The sequence below is a fragment of the Aulonocara sp. 'chitande type north' Nkhata Bay genome, linkage group LG5 (assembly GCF_057382095.1).
Source record: "Aulonocara sp. 'chitande type north' Nkhata Bay isolate Kocher_YH1m ecotype deep benthic linkage group LG5, A_spYH_male_GT1.1, whole genome shotgun sequence".
In the NCBI taxonomy this organism is placed as follows: Eukaryota; Metazoa; Chordata; class Actinopteri; order Cichliformes; family Cichlidae; genus Aulonocara; species Aulonocara sp. 'chitande type north' Nkhata Bay.
In genome coordinates, this window is record NC_141348.1 from 26,930,854 (window position 1) to 26,948,479 (window position 17,626).

General features: G+C 39.5%; 1 protein-coding gene across 1 annotated transcript in view; it reads right to left on the reverse strand.

The window, feature by feature from the left end:
- Positions 1 to 3,817: 3,817 nt before the first annotated feature.
- The window catches only part of LOC147330801 (uncharacterized), a 32,925-nt gene continuing 19,116 nt past the window's right edge, over positions 3,818 to 17,626 (reverse strand). The window contains exons 4-5 of the mRNA XM_086294236.1: positions 12,094 to 12,253; positions 3,818 to 5,662 (exon numbers count right to left, since the gene is read on the reverse strand). Of these exons, the coding sequence (XP_086150362.1) occupies positions 5,618 to 5,662; positions 12,094 to 12,253 (205 nt within the window). The 3' untranslated portion in view covers positions 3,818 to 5,617. The remainder of the gene's footprint in view (positions 5,663 to 12,093; positions 12,254 to 17,626) is intronic.

A 17,626-nucleotide genomic window follows, 5' to 3' on the forward strand; every position in this document is an offset into this window, starting at 1 on the left:
TGTTCACAGGCTTAGGTGAGTTCCCTGGACTTCACCACATACATATTGACCCAAATGCAACACCTGTGATTCACGCATGCAGGAACGTGCCACTCTCCATAATGGATGCGCTGAAGAAGACGCTACAGGACTTACAAAACAGAGATGTCATAATGCCTGTCAATGAGCCTACAGATTGGGTCAACAGTCTTGTCGCCACACAGAAGAAGAACGGAACACTAAGGGTGTGCTTGGACCCTTGTGATCTGAACCAAGCAGTTAAACGCCAGCACTACTCCATTCCCACACACGAGGACGTTCGCAGCAAGCTAGCAGGAAAATCCATCTTCACCATATTGGATGAAGAAGATGGATACTGGCAGATCAAGCTGGACGAGCCGTCATCAAAGCTCTGTACCTTCAATACACCTTGGGGCCGATATCGCTTCCTCCGACTCCCATTCGGGATCAAATCAGCCAGCGAGGTCTTTCAACAAAAGAATTGTGAGACTTTCGGCAACATTCCTGGTGTATTTATCATTGCAGATGATATGATAATTGCAGCTACATCAGAGCACGAACACGATGAAATCCTGCAGAAGGTCATGGAGAAAGCAAGAGCAGCTAACGTGAAGTTTAACAAGGACAAAATTCAGTTCAAAGTTGACACAGTGAAATACATGGGCCATATCATCACAGCAGCAGGGCAGAAAGCAGATGTTTCAAAGATCAAAGCTATTGTCGACATGCCGACTCCAGAAGACAAACAAAGCCTTCAGCGTCTGCTGGGAATGACGAAGTTTTTGGCACAGTACATCCAAAATGAAGCATCGCTCACAGCACCTTTGAGACAGCTACTCAAGAAGGACACAGTGTGGCAGTGGCAGCCACATCACACAGTAGCGTTACAGACGCTCAAGTCGACGCTCACACAAGCTCCAGTGTTGAGATTTTATGACCACAAGAAACCACTAACACTGCAGGCCGATTCTTCAAAAGATGGGCTGGGCGCATGCCTATTACAAGAAGGGCAACCTGTGTGTTACGCGTCACGAGCACTCACAGACACAGAAAAAAGGTATGCACAAATAGAAAAAGAGTTGCTAGCCATTGTGTTTGCCGCTAAACGATTCCACCAGTATGTCTATGGAAGACCAGTGACAGTGCAATCTGATCATAAACCCCTGGAGGCGATAGTGCGCAAACCGCTATGCAAGGCACCAGCGAGGCTACAAGGAATGCTGCTACAACTACAGAGATATGATCTCACCGTCACGTACACCCCCGGCAAAGACATGTTCATAGCCGACGCACTCTCACGTGCCACAACTACCAGTGACGACGGAAACGTGAGTGAAAACGCAAATGATGAAAGAGTTGTGTATGCTCTGGAGGCCACAGCAGCATTGAGCGAGAAAACACTGTGTGACCTGAAAAAAGCAGTGGCAGCAGACAGCGTACTACAAGCCGTGCGCGAAAGACACTTCAACGGATGGCCGCCCAGAAGGAAGAGTTTAGACAAAACACTCCACAGCTACTGGCCTATGAGACACGATATCAGTTTCCACGATGACATTATTATGATCGGGGACAAGATCGTAATACCCCAAAGCTTCAGGCGTGTGATCCTGGAGAAGCTGCACCTTGCCCACCAAGGCGTGCAGCGCACAAAAGCCAAAGCAAGAAGAGTGCTGTACTGGCCTGGCATGTCACGCGACATAGAGACCATGCTTGAAAAGTGTGAACAATGCCAGCAAATGCAGCCAAAGAACCAGGCTGAACCGCTTATTCCACACCAGATTCCAGAGCTGCCATGGATGAAAATCGGAGCAGACATCTTCGAACTGAACGATCATCCATATCTTTTGTTAGTGGATTATTTATCGAAATATCCAGAAGTTCTTAACTTACCTGACAAAACGGCACACTCTGTGATTCAGAAGATGAAATCAGTCTTCGCAAGACACGGAATTCCCAAAGAGATAGTGAGCGATCATGTTCCATTCGCCAGCCACGAGATGAGATCGTTTGCAGCATCTTGGGAGATAAAGCTAACTTTTTCCAGTCCTGGTTTTCCTTCTTCAAATGGAATGGCGTGCACTTAAGAAAGCCGCACGGACTGGAACAGACCCACATCTAGTGCTGTTGTCTTTGAGGAACACTCCAGTCACAGGACTTAGTGTGTCACCTGCACAAATGTTGATGGGACGGGTTCTCCGCAGCACCCTGCCATGCACCAGTGCTGTGTTGAGGCAGTCAACCCCACAGAACATTCACGACAAAGTGCGCGGGTTGCAATCAAAGCAGAAACGCCACTATGATCAGCACGCAAGACCATTGCCTGTTCTGACCCCAGGCGAGACTGTGCACATGCAAACAAGGCGCGGTTGGGAGCCAGCTGTTGTAACTCATCGGCGAGAGGAACCACGCTCCTACACTGTGCAAACACCAGATAGTAAAGTGCTCAGGAGGAACAGGAGACATCTGAGGAAAATACACCCAAGTCTGTTCACGGACACACCCATGGACCCAGATGAACTGTCCGTTCACACCCAAGAGCCAGTGGAGCCACCAGCAAATGACACCCCACAAAACTCTAGTCCTGCAAGTATGGACAACACACCCACATGTTACACACGCAGTGGCCGAGCAATAATACGCCCTGCCAGGTATAGAGACTAAGTGATTGGGAAACTTAAAGTCACTCTATCCTGTACCTGCGTTGTTCTGTACAAGCTAGATAACTGTCTTGTTGGAAAAGAGAGAAAATATGTCATGTTTCATATGTTCATTTTGACATGTCTTATCTAATCTGTCATGTGTTCATCTGTTTCAAAACACTACACTGATGTGTATTTGCATTGCTCAAGTGACAAGCAATCTGAGGTGTGCTTTACTTAATGTCTCAAGAATATAATATTGTTAATGTTCCTACGATTTAAAAGGTGCATTTATGTTACAAAATATTGGAGTTAAGAGGTAGTATCTTTATCTCGGAAAAGAGGGATGTGGTATATTGTAATAAGCAGCAGCTATTACTACCTCCCACCAGTAGGTGGTACGGTGTTATTGTATGTGTTCTGAGCTTATGGAGTAAAAGTCCGGACCTCCACCATAGCCTCGTCTCAGTCCTCTGTGCTTGGTCTAAAGTTATTGTTGACCACAACCCACGCTACATGGGCAGTTGGAGCAACACTGCATAAAGTTACAACACCCTCCGCGTGGCCGGCCCCCAGATCTGCTCTCTCGCCGCCACTGCCTTCTGCGTGGCCGACCCCCTGAACTGTTTCACTCTGCACTCCTGGGCTGGCAACCTCTGGGCCGGCCACCAGAGCTGTGTGAGCTTTCACAATATCAGGCCCCGGGCCGGCCACCTGAACTATGTTTCGGACTCTGCTCCCCTGCATTTTGGACATTTTTGTTTGGGTTCCTGGGGGTCTCTCGTTTTGTTCTGTTCCGGACCCTGAAATAGTTGTGGATGATAAAGGATTCAGAAAGTTTATTCATGCAGGCACATATGACAGAGAATATGCATGTTCTTTTTGTTTTCATATTTTAATTTATATTTAATTGTGTTGTGGTTTGCAGTGTTTTGTGTTGTTTCACTTTAAATTTGTTTAAAAGAAAAAAGCTGAAAATTTAAATAGTTAAAAGCTGAAATGTGAATAGCTGGTTTTTGTATTATATGACTTATTTATTACGGAGCCCCGCAAGGGACATGGGAGAAAAAAAAATTAAGACGGACTTTTGCGAGATCTCGCAAAGCAAACTTGGGATCTCGCAAAACTTTTGCCAATTTCATAAAAGCTCAGAAATTGCAAGGTTTTAAGTACTCTGTTTTATTACATCACTATATTCAAGATTACAGAAAAATGAAATATATATATGCAGGTGACATTTGAAAAATTGGACATATTGAGAAGAAGAAAAAACAAGGGCTTTAGACTATAGACCCTCCTACTAGCTGTTCCTCAAAATTAGTGGGATCTTTCAACAAATAGTTAAGCAAGTAGATGATCATCAGAACATAACCTGCTCTGTAACATTAAGTTACCATCAAACCTTAGGATCGTAACCACTTTAGTAAAACTGAAAGTGCTAGGTTAACTTTCAACTTACCTCACTAAGCTTTTAATTCTGCTTATAGGCCTCAAGTCACATTTTTTAATCAGTTATGATTTTGTAAACAACAGGAAATGATGGTTATCCCACTGATGGGGGCAGTGACAGATCAGAAAATGCATCAATGCAATTTCAGTATTCTGTTGTTTATTTGGGGTGATATGTTTAATATTTTCGTCTATTAGACATAACCTGAGGTTTTATAGGCTATCTAGTGTACACTGCCAAACATCTCCTTCCTGTATTACCCTGAACCACTGCTGAATCAGGATATTAGTGAGTCTTCTGTACACCTTAACAAACAGTGTGCTGATAGCATATCAACTCCCAGCAGAGAGGGACAGACAGACAGGCAGCAAGAGAGCAAATGCCCTTATCGCTGCCTGCCATATGATAGGATTAGCTGGAGTGTTGGTTAACAAAGCATTAATGAACAGTTTTAATTGCCTGCATGAATTCCCTGCCAAGCACCCTGAACTACACACAAACGCACACATCATACAGATAACAACACAGGGTTGTGACGTGTTTTGTCCCATCTGAAATTGTGTCCAAGTGATAGAAAATTTGCATTCATGACTCAAGTACAGTCACAGTATTACTGCTGTTGTTCCAATCTGTTTGAATACAATGTGCCACAGAGCATGGGTTTGAAGGCATTCTTTTAATTTAACCTCCATTCACTCCTTCACGCAATGCAGACTTAATTGAAATCAATGTTGAAATCAATGTTTTTGATAAGCTCCTGGTGCCATATTACAGTCCAGCTTCTCTGCAGTCACAGGACTTCCAGCTGTCGCCTGAAACCCCTCTGATTACAGCAGGGCAGTGAACATCTTCTGTTTATGTTGCTATGACAATGCTGTTTTTTACCAACCTTTGCCATTTCATCTGCCTACTATTCTGGATATGAGGCATATAATCAGCAATGTCTGCAGTGACACATTTCTGCAATTTTATTTTTTGTATATAGTGCTGCTTTAGTGATTTTATTATATTTTATTCTTAGGTAGTATATGTATTTGGGTATCCAAATTTCCCCCTTTCCTCCTTCATCAGTAACACTGTGATAGCTGTTCCCATTAGTTAAATACCTTTCTCATTACAGACATTTTCTCATGTCAAACAGTTTAGGAGGCTCAAACATAAACATCCCAAAATGGTCAGCAGCTTCTGCACTTCACCAGTCATGCTAATAATTAACTGCTGGTCTAACTGCACAGCCCAAACAGACACAGCATGCCTCTGATACGGCACTGACAGAGGAAGGCTAAAAGTATGCCACACTGCAATCAACACAAGATTTCAGCATAATCGTGGGAGAAGAATACTGAACTTGAGGTAAATATTTCAGATTGTTGGATGACAAAATACAGTCTGGCATCATGAAATGGCTTATCAGTAGCACGATAGTTGAATTTTGCATGTTTTCTCAATTCCTTGGCAGAACGTTCTTGGTTCGAACCTGTTGGCTGGCAAGGCAGGGAAGGCCTCTTTGTTTGCATGTTCTCTTGCTTTATGGTTGCCTTTGTGAGTTCTCTCTGGGTACTCCAACTTCCTCCTACAGTCCAAAGACAGGCATGTTAAGCTGATGACTTTTAACTGGCTGAAAGTATGAATAACCAAACAATATTGTTCCAGATAGATAGCTAGAAGGACCGATCGATAATTTAGTGATCCCACAAGGGATAAGCAATGATGGAAAGAAATGGATGGATACACAGATGCATGTAGTCACTTCTGGCAGCTAACCATCAGAAATACATTTCCTATCAGTACTCACATAGTTATTTTAATAGTATTAAATGACAAAATCACAGGAAATGTCTCGAGGAAAAGTTTTGAGAAAAGATTCAGATTTGTGTTAAATTATACTCATTCACGTTCAAAAATTATGGTTTGAAGATGCACAAAGTAGATTTTCACTGAATGGAAAGGATTAAAATGAGTTCATCAGAGGGACAGCTCAGATTGAGTGATTTAGAGACCGAGTTGGAGAGGCAAGGCTTTAATGGACATGTGCAGAAGAGAGATAGTAGATATATTGAACAAAGGATGTTGGGGATGGAGCTGCCAGGCAGGAAGAAAAGAGGAAGACCACAGAGGAGGTTCATGGATGTAGTGAAGGAGTACATGCAGTGGGGTTGGTGTGACTGCAGAGAACGCTAGGGATAGAGTGAGATGGAGGCAGATGATCTACTGTGGCAACCCATAAAAGGAACACCCAAAGTTCAAAAACAATGCTTATCCATATGTATTTAATTGTGACAAGTGGGAAGTGAGAGACCAGTGTTACTATGAGCCTAACATTTTATTTGATAAGAATTCAGTACCAGCAGGTAGGGGTTTAAACAGAAGAATTTCTCTGTGTTGGAACAAAACAAGAAAAGAGATGGTGACTTTCTGCTGGCACAAACAAGTGAAGCGCCCCAGTAGAGAGTATCATTGCCTCAGCAGATCCTCAACCAGAGAACCCATCTCTTCTAGCCTCTTAGGCCTTCTGCCATGCCACATTTATCACCAAATGTACTAGCACTGATAGCTCAACACTGAAACTCAGAGGCGGCCTCCTTTCTTTGTGGCATTTTCTTTAATATAGTGGAGTAAACAAAAAGATACAAGATGAAAGAAATACATGTTCTTTATGTGAGACAGTATGACATACAGATAAATGAGTAAAGGTAAAAGGACAAGCAATTCATAATTTACATATTCTCTCATTTGAATATTCATTTTCATTCATTTTTATTGCTAAGTGATTATTCTTAAAGACATTATGTGCTAAAACCTTATGATTAGGTCTTCACTGAGTCAGAAAGCATCACCTTATTACTGAAGAGGGTTTAATTAGTGTCCCATTACCTGTCAAGAACCATTTCCTTGTCAACGCAGTGCTCTAACTGTCTCTAACTTAGACAAATTGTTAATGTGTTTGTGTCGCTCAAGGAACATCATGTGCTTGACACAGTTTTCAGACTGTTACCCATACAGCTTACATAAAAGTTCAGCTACAGTTAAGATAGCAACCTTTTAAAAAGAGGTTTAAAAAAGAGAGAAATGAAGATTTTAATAAGGCAGAAGAATGAAAAGTAAATGTTTGGAAAATGGGCACCGGATGTCACCATGGGAACAGTGTGAACCGTTGTTTTTGTGAAATGTTATTGCAACACCTCAGTTTACTTTAGGAGGCACAAATGCAGGATTCTCTGTAAAAGAAAAATAATAATAATAATAATTCAAGGAATAAAAATGTTTCAAGACAATCAGTCAAAGTTTATATACAACAGCAACATCTGAACTGGTTAACAGTTCACCATGTATTCATATTTGTGGCAATAAAAAGGTGGAAGACAGTATCAGTAACAACATTAATCTAAATTAAAGTAATTTTTGGCCAGGAAAAATCCAAATTTAAGATAATTCAATTCACTTTTTTAAACAAAATTAATAACTTGTACTAATGTATGACATTCAACATTTTCATTTGAAAACCCAAATGTTAACCTCCCGATAATGTCAGATGAAAAGAAGGGACTCAGCGGAGTCACTCTTTTGGGCACCACAGATCCTCTCAATCCAACAAGACGGGCAAGACATAAGAACTGCCATTTTTGATATTTGAGCTACTTTTCTGGCATGGCTGTGTTGTACCTGTAAGTCACATTAAATGCTGAGACTATCCCAGAGTGAGTGTTTATATAACAGAAACAAAACCACCTTATTCAATGGCTTGGTCTTAAAATTTCTGAAATGTCTCTGTTATAAGGATTCTTGTTTTTCTTACCCCCTTTTTTCCTCCCTCTCCCTCACCTCACCAGACTTACCTTGTTTCCCTTTCTCACCTTTGATTGGCTTTGGAGTTTGCCCTTAATTGCGCTCACCTGTCACACATTATATAAGGACTGCACTCACTTACAGCTCACTCTTTTCACTCCCACATAGGGTGGCAGCTCAGATGAGTTTGATTTGGTCTCTTGAGTTTAAGCGTTATTCTTAAGTTAATTAGTAACTTAAAATCCAAACCTTATTTTCTTTTCAGAGTTAGCAGACCATGTGTCTTCCTTTAAGTTGAGTTACCACTGATTACAATTCAATAAACTGAGATACTGCAACAGATTGATGGCTGTTTTATTCGCATCCTGACCGGATGAGGTTTTGGTGATAACAACATCCACCTTCCTTTGAACCTCCTCATTAACATCACTATATCACAGAATAAATCCTTTTGCTGAGATGGAAATATACTATATATGATACTATCCTTCACCAAATGTCCTCAAAGCTAGTGAGTACCTAGCAAGCATGCATCTATGCAACATCCGCAGCCACTCTTCCTCGCATTCCTTAATGCTGCTTATGCAGAGAGGAAGGAATCTGATGTAATGCCTGCCTGCCCTTGGCTGTCAAGTCCACACACACACACACACACACACACACACACACACACACACACACACACACACACACACAAAAGCATGCATACATACACAGACAAACGTTATTTACAGTATAATTACTTCCATGACAGTTCAGATGCAAGCCCATCACTGAGTATTATCAAACAACTGAGTCGTGTAACAGTCTATAATACACAGAGAAAAATCTATGACTTCTATTACTGAACCACACATGTGACCAGTGATATCACCAGTGTAATCCAGAGGAAAAACAGTGTTCATTGATCTGTTCTTTGTTTTTTTTCCCCTCTCTTAAATGAATCTATTCAAGATTCATAAAAAATCCCGAGGTCATGATAACAGTTAGCAGCTAGAATATCCCATCAAACATATTCATTATCATTCAAATGTAAGGTTACTGCGCAGAAATATACCAGAAATGACAGAAACTGTTTATTTGTTTGGCCTTTAAAGGGCCACAAATGCAAATCTGTGTAGAACACAAAATGATCACATTTAGATCACAAAGCCATCTCAAAAACCTGCTGTTCGCTCTCTTGCTCTCTCACCATAACCTGAGCCAGCCAAGCAGAACATGCACTTGTCTTGCTTCATGCATCAATTTTAACATTGCTGAGGGGCGCATTGAGAGAGATTAGATGTAATTAGGAGGATGTTTAAGAGACAGTTGCATATTAGCATGAGTTTCACGTGGTGCTGAATGCCAAGCAAGCATCTCCTGCAGACATTTTATGTTTACAGACAGATGTTCTATAAAGCCCAACTGCCCCATAAGGAAAGGAGCTCTGATTGTACTTCTCATACAGTCAGGAGAGGCAGGATAAAACTATCAAGGCATGCACATTCAACACTGGCCAATAAGAAAACACTTTTATACTCTATCCTGAGTTTTAGCAGATATATTTTGAAAGAAACATAAAGCAGTTATTGTGTGGATTATGTTCACTGTACTATCAACTTTTAAAGCTAGGGCAGGAATATATTATTGTGCCATTGGGTCATTGTACTCATTTTTATTGTATTCATTTCTCAACATTTCATTATTTCCAGAAAACCTACTTACATTTCCTTATATACACACGTAATTTTACTCATATGACTTGTTGCACAATAAATTTTTAAGCAATAAATTGGGGGGAAAAACACCACCAAGATATAGTAAATATGATGCAAATTAACTAATTTTTAATTGTTTATTTTTTTATTGTCAGAAGGTTCAATGAACAGTCCATTTTTTTTTTCTTTTAAAAAAGGACTTTCCTGGCAATTATTTAATTGCCCAGGTTAACCACGTGCTCTGAGTGCAACACATAGCAAAAGAAAAACAATACTGTTCTCTAAAAATTATCATTTTGTTTGTAAAATTCACCAGAACTGCTTTTACCTTGAAATAAAATATCTTTGGCTGTACATTGCTACATTGGTGATGCATTTCTTTACACCGCTGCCTCATGAATTGTCATTAAAAAGGCTAATTTCCGAAGTAAATCAAGCATTCCTGCTTTGTTGCACCATTCAAATCTTCATCAAAACAAACAATTTTCAGTGCGTCAGTTGCCAGCTCTGATGTTTGTTTTTTTTTCATCTCATATGTGCATCAAGTGGTTCAGACCAAAAAGCAAACAACAACAAAAAACCCACTATTAATAAAACCATTTCTTTCCCAATCAACCAGTACAACACAATCATTCTCAAAGATATTATGATTGGAAAAATGATCATGTTCCCTCTAACATGTTAGCAAACATTGTGACCAATGGAAAAGCATCAGTTTTGTTGTTGGAGATCATTCTCTGTGTCTGAAATTAGTGAAAGATTTATTGTTTATGCAAGGCCAGTGGTGACATTTAGTTTTCTAAGAATTACTTTAAAAGTCTCACCTGAGTGAAACTCAGACTGAAACTTGAGAAGAGAGAAGAAAACAGGACTGACTCACACAGGCACACACACACACTCATACACAAAAGTAAATAGGACATGCTTCGAAGAAAAATGGCAGAGACAGATTACAGATTAAGCGTGCCACATCCAGCTCTCTAACTCCTCTTTCTGTCTCTTTTCACATGGTAAATACTTTTCTTTTCTTTGCCTGGAGAAAGTAGTGGGAAACAGTGAGTCAGACTGGAGTGCTCAGAGCTGGACTGGACTGTTAATGCTGCTCAATGAATTAAGAGTCGGTTCTGCTGGTTTACCATTTGAATGACTGGGAGGCTTGGGAAGGTGGTGAGCTCAGGACACAAAGAGATACTTCACAGCCAAAATGCAGTTGGGTTCACATCTACATGTCTAAATATTTGCTTCCAGCAACACAGCATATATTGCATAAGTAGAAAGACATTATACTGTTCAATAACACACAAAGTATTTTTGTTGTTGTTGTCCTTACATGTCTAATATCAATTTGATTGCTTGAACATCTCAATAACTTTTTTTATGTGTGAACCTTTTGGGATAAGTTTCGGTTACAAATGTTATAAATTAGCACCAATTTACCCAATTTAAAAATCACAACTTTTAACATATTGACAATTTTAAAAGCACATCAAAGGACAACCTCGAAACTGAGCGCCTATCAGAATCCAACTGAAAGTCTGGCTAGTTGAGGAGATACAACAATTTACCATGTTTTTGATAGTAACTACTAAATGGCTACTATCAAAAGCATTTTCTATTTTTCTGTTGTTCATTGTGCAAGATCATTATAGTTGTGGTTTACATAAATTGCCTGAACTACATTTGTAGTTCAAGCAAAACCATGTCGAGGATACAAGGATAAGTGCCCTGAAATCAGTCCACAAATCATTCCTGGTTATATACTGTTGTATTCTTTGTACATCCTGAAGCTGATAAGTACGGAGCCACCTTCCCATGACAACTAGTGTAATCATGACGTTTGCGATACCACTGAGGTTCTCACTTTAAACCTTCAGAGACAAGGACAGTTTCTGTGAAATGGCATTGGTTTTTTGGGGGGGGGTTTGCAACTATATAAGATCCAAACCCTGACACTCCTTAAAGTTGAGTTCAGCTGCTTATTTTATTAAAGGGGTCCCTGTTCTCATAACTAACATAAAATATGTGACTGCTATTTGTTCTGTGCAGTGTTTGGCTGGGGGTAAGATGGTTGTGTGATGGAATAGAGAAAGTTTTTAAGCCTGTGAGAGCTTTGTTTCCCCAAAGGGGCTTTCAAGAACCCTGACATCGGTGAGGTGAGCCCATCAAGCTAGTCCTGATTACAGCGAGAACTTCACTTTTTTTCACTTTGTTTTTACAGCACGTTACATCAGTTTCACAGATACCTATGAGGGTGCTATTTATACAGTCCAAATATCATATTATATGGCTTATTAAAATGTTTTGTCTAAATTGCCAACATGGCATGAGCAAGCTTTGTGAGTTCAGGTTCTAATAATGTTAAAGACATGCACCTCTATCATAAAAAGTCAGACTTTTTCTGTGCACTCTACCAATACCACAGTGATAGAAGCTGAAGATATGTGCACTGAAATGAGAGTCTACATGACAGCGATGCCATTTAACTTAAAACTTAAAAGTCCACTGCAGCAGCACTCACTGATAGGCAGCAACCTCCGGTCAGGTCAAGAGACAGGACTGATGCACCAAAATAAGCCAAATCCTTGGACGCTCCATAGAAATTCCATCTGCTCCCAGCATCTGTGCCAAACACCTCAAGACAACCCGAGGTGTGGAGTCCGTGCCCATATGGATGACAGCTGTTTTGGCAGCACCAGGGAAAACAACACAAGATTAGGCAGGTGGTTTTAATGGTGTGCTGTTTAAAGAATCGTTAAAAAACACAAAAACAAATCACAAAAACTGAAATTAAGCTGTTAAGGATCAGCATGACCTGAATAGCATGGAACTGTTTGCATCTGCTAATGGCCTAATTAATCACATAGGCCACTGCATGTGTCACATAGTAGAACAACAAATTCTTTTCATTTCCACTTCGCACAAAATTCGCCCCACCCCCACACCCCACTCCCACCGACCTCACTTCCTTTTCCATAGCAGGAATATCTCCAGGCAGTCTTGCAAGACAATGACACACAATTACCCAGAGCAAAAAAGCACTGTGGCACTGACAAATGTAGTTTTTACTGTGCAGGCAACACTATGTTCTCACATCAGCACTAACTACCTCCTATTTATCTCAGCCAAGGAAAGAGAGGGGAAAAAAAGTGAAGGGAAAAGGGAGGCAGGGAAAAAGAAAGTCAGAGTGATCGAGACAGACAGAAAGAGGAGGAACTAAGCCGTGGGCTACGAGACACAGCGAGACGTTCCATGACAACCGAGCAGAAGGATTCAGAAACATTTCCTATTAGAAACGTCACATGCCAAATAAGCAATTGCTCAGCAAGAAGGTGCAGCTGCATAATGACCTATGGCTTATTTCTCATGCAGACATGAGTGACACTGGCTATTTTGTACAGCTCTATTGAATTGAAACTGATGTAATTCAGAAACACTGAAAGGCATTTTTATAGTTAGACCCTTCAGTTAAAACTGAAAAGTGTCACTACACCAAATTTTTTAGCCTATGGGCATTAAATCTTCTCTTTCTGTAATTCACCATTAATGTTACAATATGTATGTATGTATGTATGTATGTATGTATGTATGTTATTGAAATACTTTTTTTTTTCATTTTACGTACTTGTATTGTTCAAAAGATGATATCTAAAAAAGTTGTTCCTACAATTAGTATTGTTGTGGTCAATACTAATAGATCTTGACTTAACCTCAAGTTTTGCTAGTTTTGCAAAATGTCATTTATTACATTTGTCCAAATAAAATAAAGAAAGTCTTTCTTTGGTCTCCAAATATGGTGACATTAATCTAAATGTCATGCTGTAAGGCGGACATGATTTTCTAGAGACACCAGTTCCACAGTGCAGCCATGACTGAGATTTCTGTGTCTGTGGTCTTTCATTTGTGAAGGTTATCCAGAGACCTAAACCATTCAAACCCCGGCCTGTGTTTGTAGTTTGTTCATTGCCCAGCAATCGTATATGTTGTCTTCCTTTCATTTCGAAATCCCAGCATAATTATCAGCTAATACTACTTAGTTAAATGGTTTGAATAGCAAGGTGCATAACAAATTTACTCTTGACCTCCTTGCGGCTATATTTCAATTTTTGTTTAGTTGCTACTTTCTAAAAACATTCTTCAACACAGAGGTCACAAAGGTGTCACAGTGTCTTTCAGAACTCAGTGAGCTGAGGCATAGCGCAAGAACAGCTGAATCAATGGGTATTTGAAGAGAGAGCTCTAATTGTATTCAGTCTTTAGCATTTAGAGCATTTCATAGTGCAGTGGGCACCAGGGGGCTTGAGAAATTAATCCATGGCCCCCTTTTCTTAAAGTTACTGAATGCCCTGAGTGGTCCTAGCACAAAAAAGCACAAGACCCAGTAGCAATAGGAACTGATGATCCATGATGCCTTTGTACTGTGCTGGTCATAAAGACTTCTCAGTGTTTCCTTCATGCTTCCTATGTCTATTTTCCGTACCCGTATCTTTCGCTTTATTTCTGTACATTTGTTTGTCTTTGTATTTTTGTGGTGAACATTCAACTGAGAACAGCAGATTGTTTTTAATGTGGATGTACATGTGGTATCTCAGTGCCCAATGAGCCACTGGGTTAGCTAAACTACAACAAGGGCAGCAACCTTTTACAAGTTGAAAGGCTTTCAGACACAGAAAGACAAAGTCTTGCATAGGACAGTGCACTTTCAGTTATTGTCTTAGTCATGAAATACACTGGGACAAAAATCCTTTCACTGTTCATGCCCACTGTAGGATTAAGATCATAGATTTGATAAGCGTTCTTTGTGGGGTGTTAGGCTTTGTGGTGTGTATACCAGTCAAGAAGAATGCACTTCTTTTCTAATCCTTGGAACACGATTTGAGTTTAGAGGAACTGTTAGCTTTCCTTTATATCGAAGACTTTCTAAAGGCTACAAAGCTCCGAGATCTTCAAATGACCTAAATGTGGGAATGAGAAGGAATGTCATAGTAGCTGCTATTTACATTTACATATATATATATATATATATATATATATATATATATATATATATGTATATATATACATACCATCACTTCAGATGAAAATTAATGTTACTGTACATTACTGTGAATACAGTCCAGTCTGAATGTTAACTCTGTGAAAACACAAGGTGATGATGTGAGACATTTATTGCAAAACTGTATTTATTGAAAATTTACCACAGCAGAGGCAGTAAAATAAATTTGGTCTCACTGGAGGAGGAGAAATCAATTAAAAGCCTGTTATATTCAAACAACATGCACCAGTAACCTACAGTCTGTAGTTTTGGTCCCGTAGGGTGAACATTACTGGATAATCATTACATTTTCCATTATCACCAAGACATATCAAAATTGACAATTACACTTTTTCAATATGCAATAGAAACATAATCATGAAATCAGTAAATGTGACCTCCCAATGCCTGAGGCACAGCAAGTCACAAAGCAGCGCTGTTCATCTTAATGATCTCATGCTGCATTTCACTCATTACTCTTATAGTTTGCAGGCTGTTGTATCCTCAAGGCTCATGGGACCTTTACTTTAGTTCTATGTGCAAAAAATACAGTAGTTCAGAGCAATGATTTATCACAGTGATGCACATATTTTCCAATTGATCCTCACTGGTAAGGGAAATCTTTACAAATCCTAAAATATTGTTGAGTATTGGAAATCTATGAGATTCAAATCTGAAACGACTTATGTGTCACATGGAAGGTCTAATAGGCACTGACCTAACAGCAGATCATGTTGTTTTCAACACAGCTCACTCTCCGGAGAATATTTCCTGTTAAGGGAATAGTACTGTATTTTTTAAAATATTCATTTGTATACTTTGTTTTTTTTTTCATCTACTTTAAGATTTATGTAGTGTAGTAAAAATCAGATTGTACTGATTTTGTAAATAGGTCAAATGTGACACAATATTTGGATGCAAACTATAATTTCATATTTAGATTTTATATATACCAATAGCTTCTGTTTATAATAATAATAATAATAATGGATTGCATTTATATAGCGCTTTTTGAGACCCTCAAAGTGCTTTACAATTCCACTATTCATTCACACACACTGGTGGAGGCAAGCTACAGTTGTAGCCACAGCTGCCCAGCGGCAGACTGACAGAAGTGAAGCTGCCATATCGCGCCATCGGCCCCTCTGGCCATCACCAGTAGGCGGTAGGTGAAGTGTTTTGCCCAAGGACACAACGACCAAGACTGTCCGAGCCGGGGCTCGAACCGGCAACCTTCTGATTACAAGACGAGCTGCCAACTCTTGAGCCACGATCGCTCATTTATATAGCCTTTGTTTATATAGCAATTTTAGCAATTTTCTAAATGTTGCCAATACAAATAAAATCAGAAGAATTTTAAGCATAGTTTTAAAGATAAAAGACATTTTATGAAAGTTTTACCTAAAGGGAGTTTGACCGTATTTGATCTTGAAGAAGAGGTCAGAGGTTCAAAGTAGTGTAAGATTTTGAATCCCCATATATCATTTCCCATATGTTGTCAATACAAACGATGGTAGTAAGAAGTTTCCTTTTTAATGGCTCTATATATCATTATTAACACTTTGACCTTCTATTGGCCTTGATTGAGAGGTCAGAGGTCAAACGTGGCATACTTTAAATCTTATATGATACAAAATGTAATGTCAATATCGAGAAAGTAAGTGACATTGCATTTTATCAATTTTCAACCAATAAATCGTTATGTAAAGCCCTTTCATTTAAATGGGTTGTTAACACGATCCCAAAGTTTTATCAAGATTCATTCAAAAAATTTTGAGCTAACATGCTTACAGACACAAAATGACACGCAAACACTGCCAAAACATATCCTGCCTGGTGGAGGTAATAATCTTATCTTATAAATTCAATTCAGTTTTATTTATATAGCACCAAATCATATCAGCAGTCACTTCATTACATTACATTGTGATCTACCATCCATTACCAATCAGCAATCATGTCTTGGTCAGTTCAATTTGAAAAGATTTGTTTTTGTCTGTTCTGTGTTATACACTTCCCTATTTCAAATCACACACAATGTGCCATGATACTTTCTCAATTCAAGTCCTCAAACATCAGTTATGTATACAGGCATGTAGGTGTCAGAAATTACAATTAAGTCCTAAATAAATGAATGACAAACAGCATTTATATGGTTCCACACAGGACACTGTGTGTCATTGTCCCCTAAGACCTGCCGCTTTCTCTCTCTCACTCTATCAACACTCAGGTGGAGCTGAGAAAGCTTTGGTGCCTCGTCCTAACCCTGCCCATGTGTATGGCAAGACTCCCAGCACCCCTGCTTGCCAGAACCATCGCATTTTGGAAAAAAAAAGGCCAGCTGCATCCAAATTTGCCACATTTGTGTCATCAGGACCTTGTCTTGATATTTTGGAACCATAAAATCTTTAAAGTATAGTGTGAGGATCAGATCTAGTGTACTAGATATAACGCAGTGAAGTCATCCATAACATTTTTAAGGAGGGTGTTTTTTAAAGCCTTGCAGCCTGACTGACAGAGGCATGGATTTAAAATGCATATTTGTATTTGCAAGATTAGCTGCAAGCCAGGATTTTTTTTGTTCAGCTCATTATCTATATGAAACAGTGTGGTAAGAAGCATAATAGTAGATGCAAACATGTTTCACTGTAGTTTAATAAACTAACGGAAGTACTCAGCATGAGCTTATTGTTTTAACGGATCTCAGGACAAAGTGGACAATGAATAAATAATTCAATAAATCGAAGATTAAGAGACATTTGCTGGGTAACTGTCATGAGTTGTGGCATCAGACAGCTTTTCCTCTGCACATGAATGATGCTGATCAGAAGCTGTATGTGTGAGAACTGAGCTAATGGCGACTGTGTGTAACTCTAATTGGTGAAGCTTGCAAGTCATGCAGTAAACACATCAAACTGTCATTGTAATGAATATTATTATAGCCAGTTACAGTGATTTCTTCTGTATATGATTCATTTGCCAGTTCCTGTGCATGAACTCAGGTGCAATTAGCTTGAAT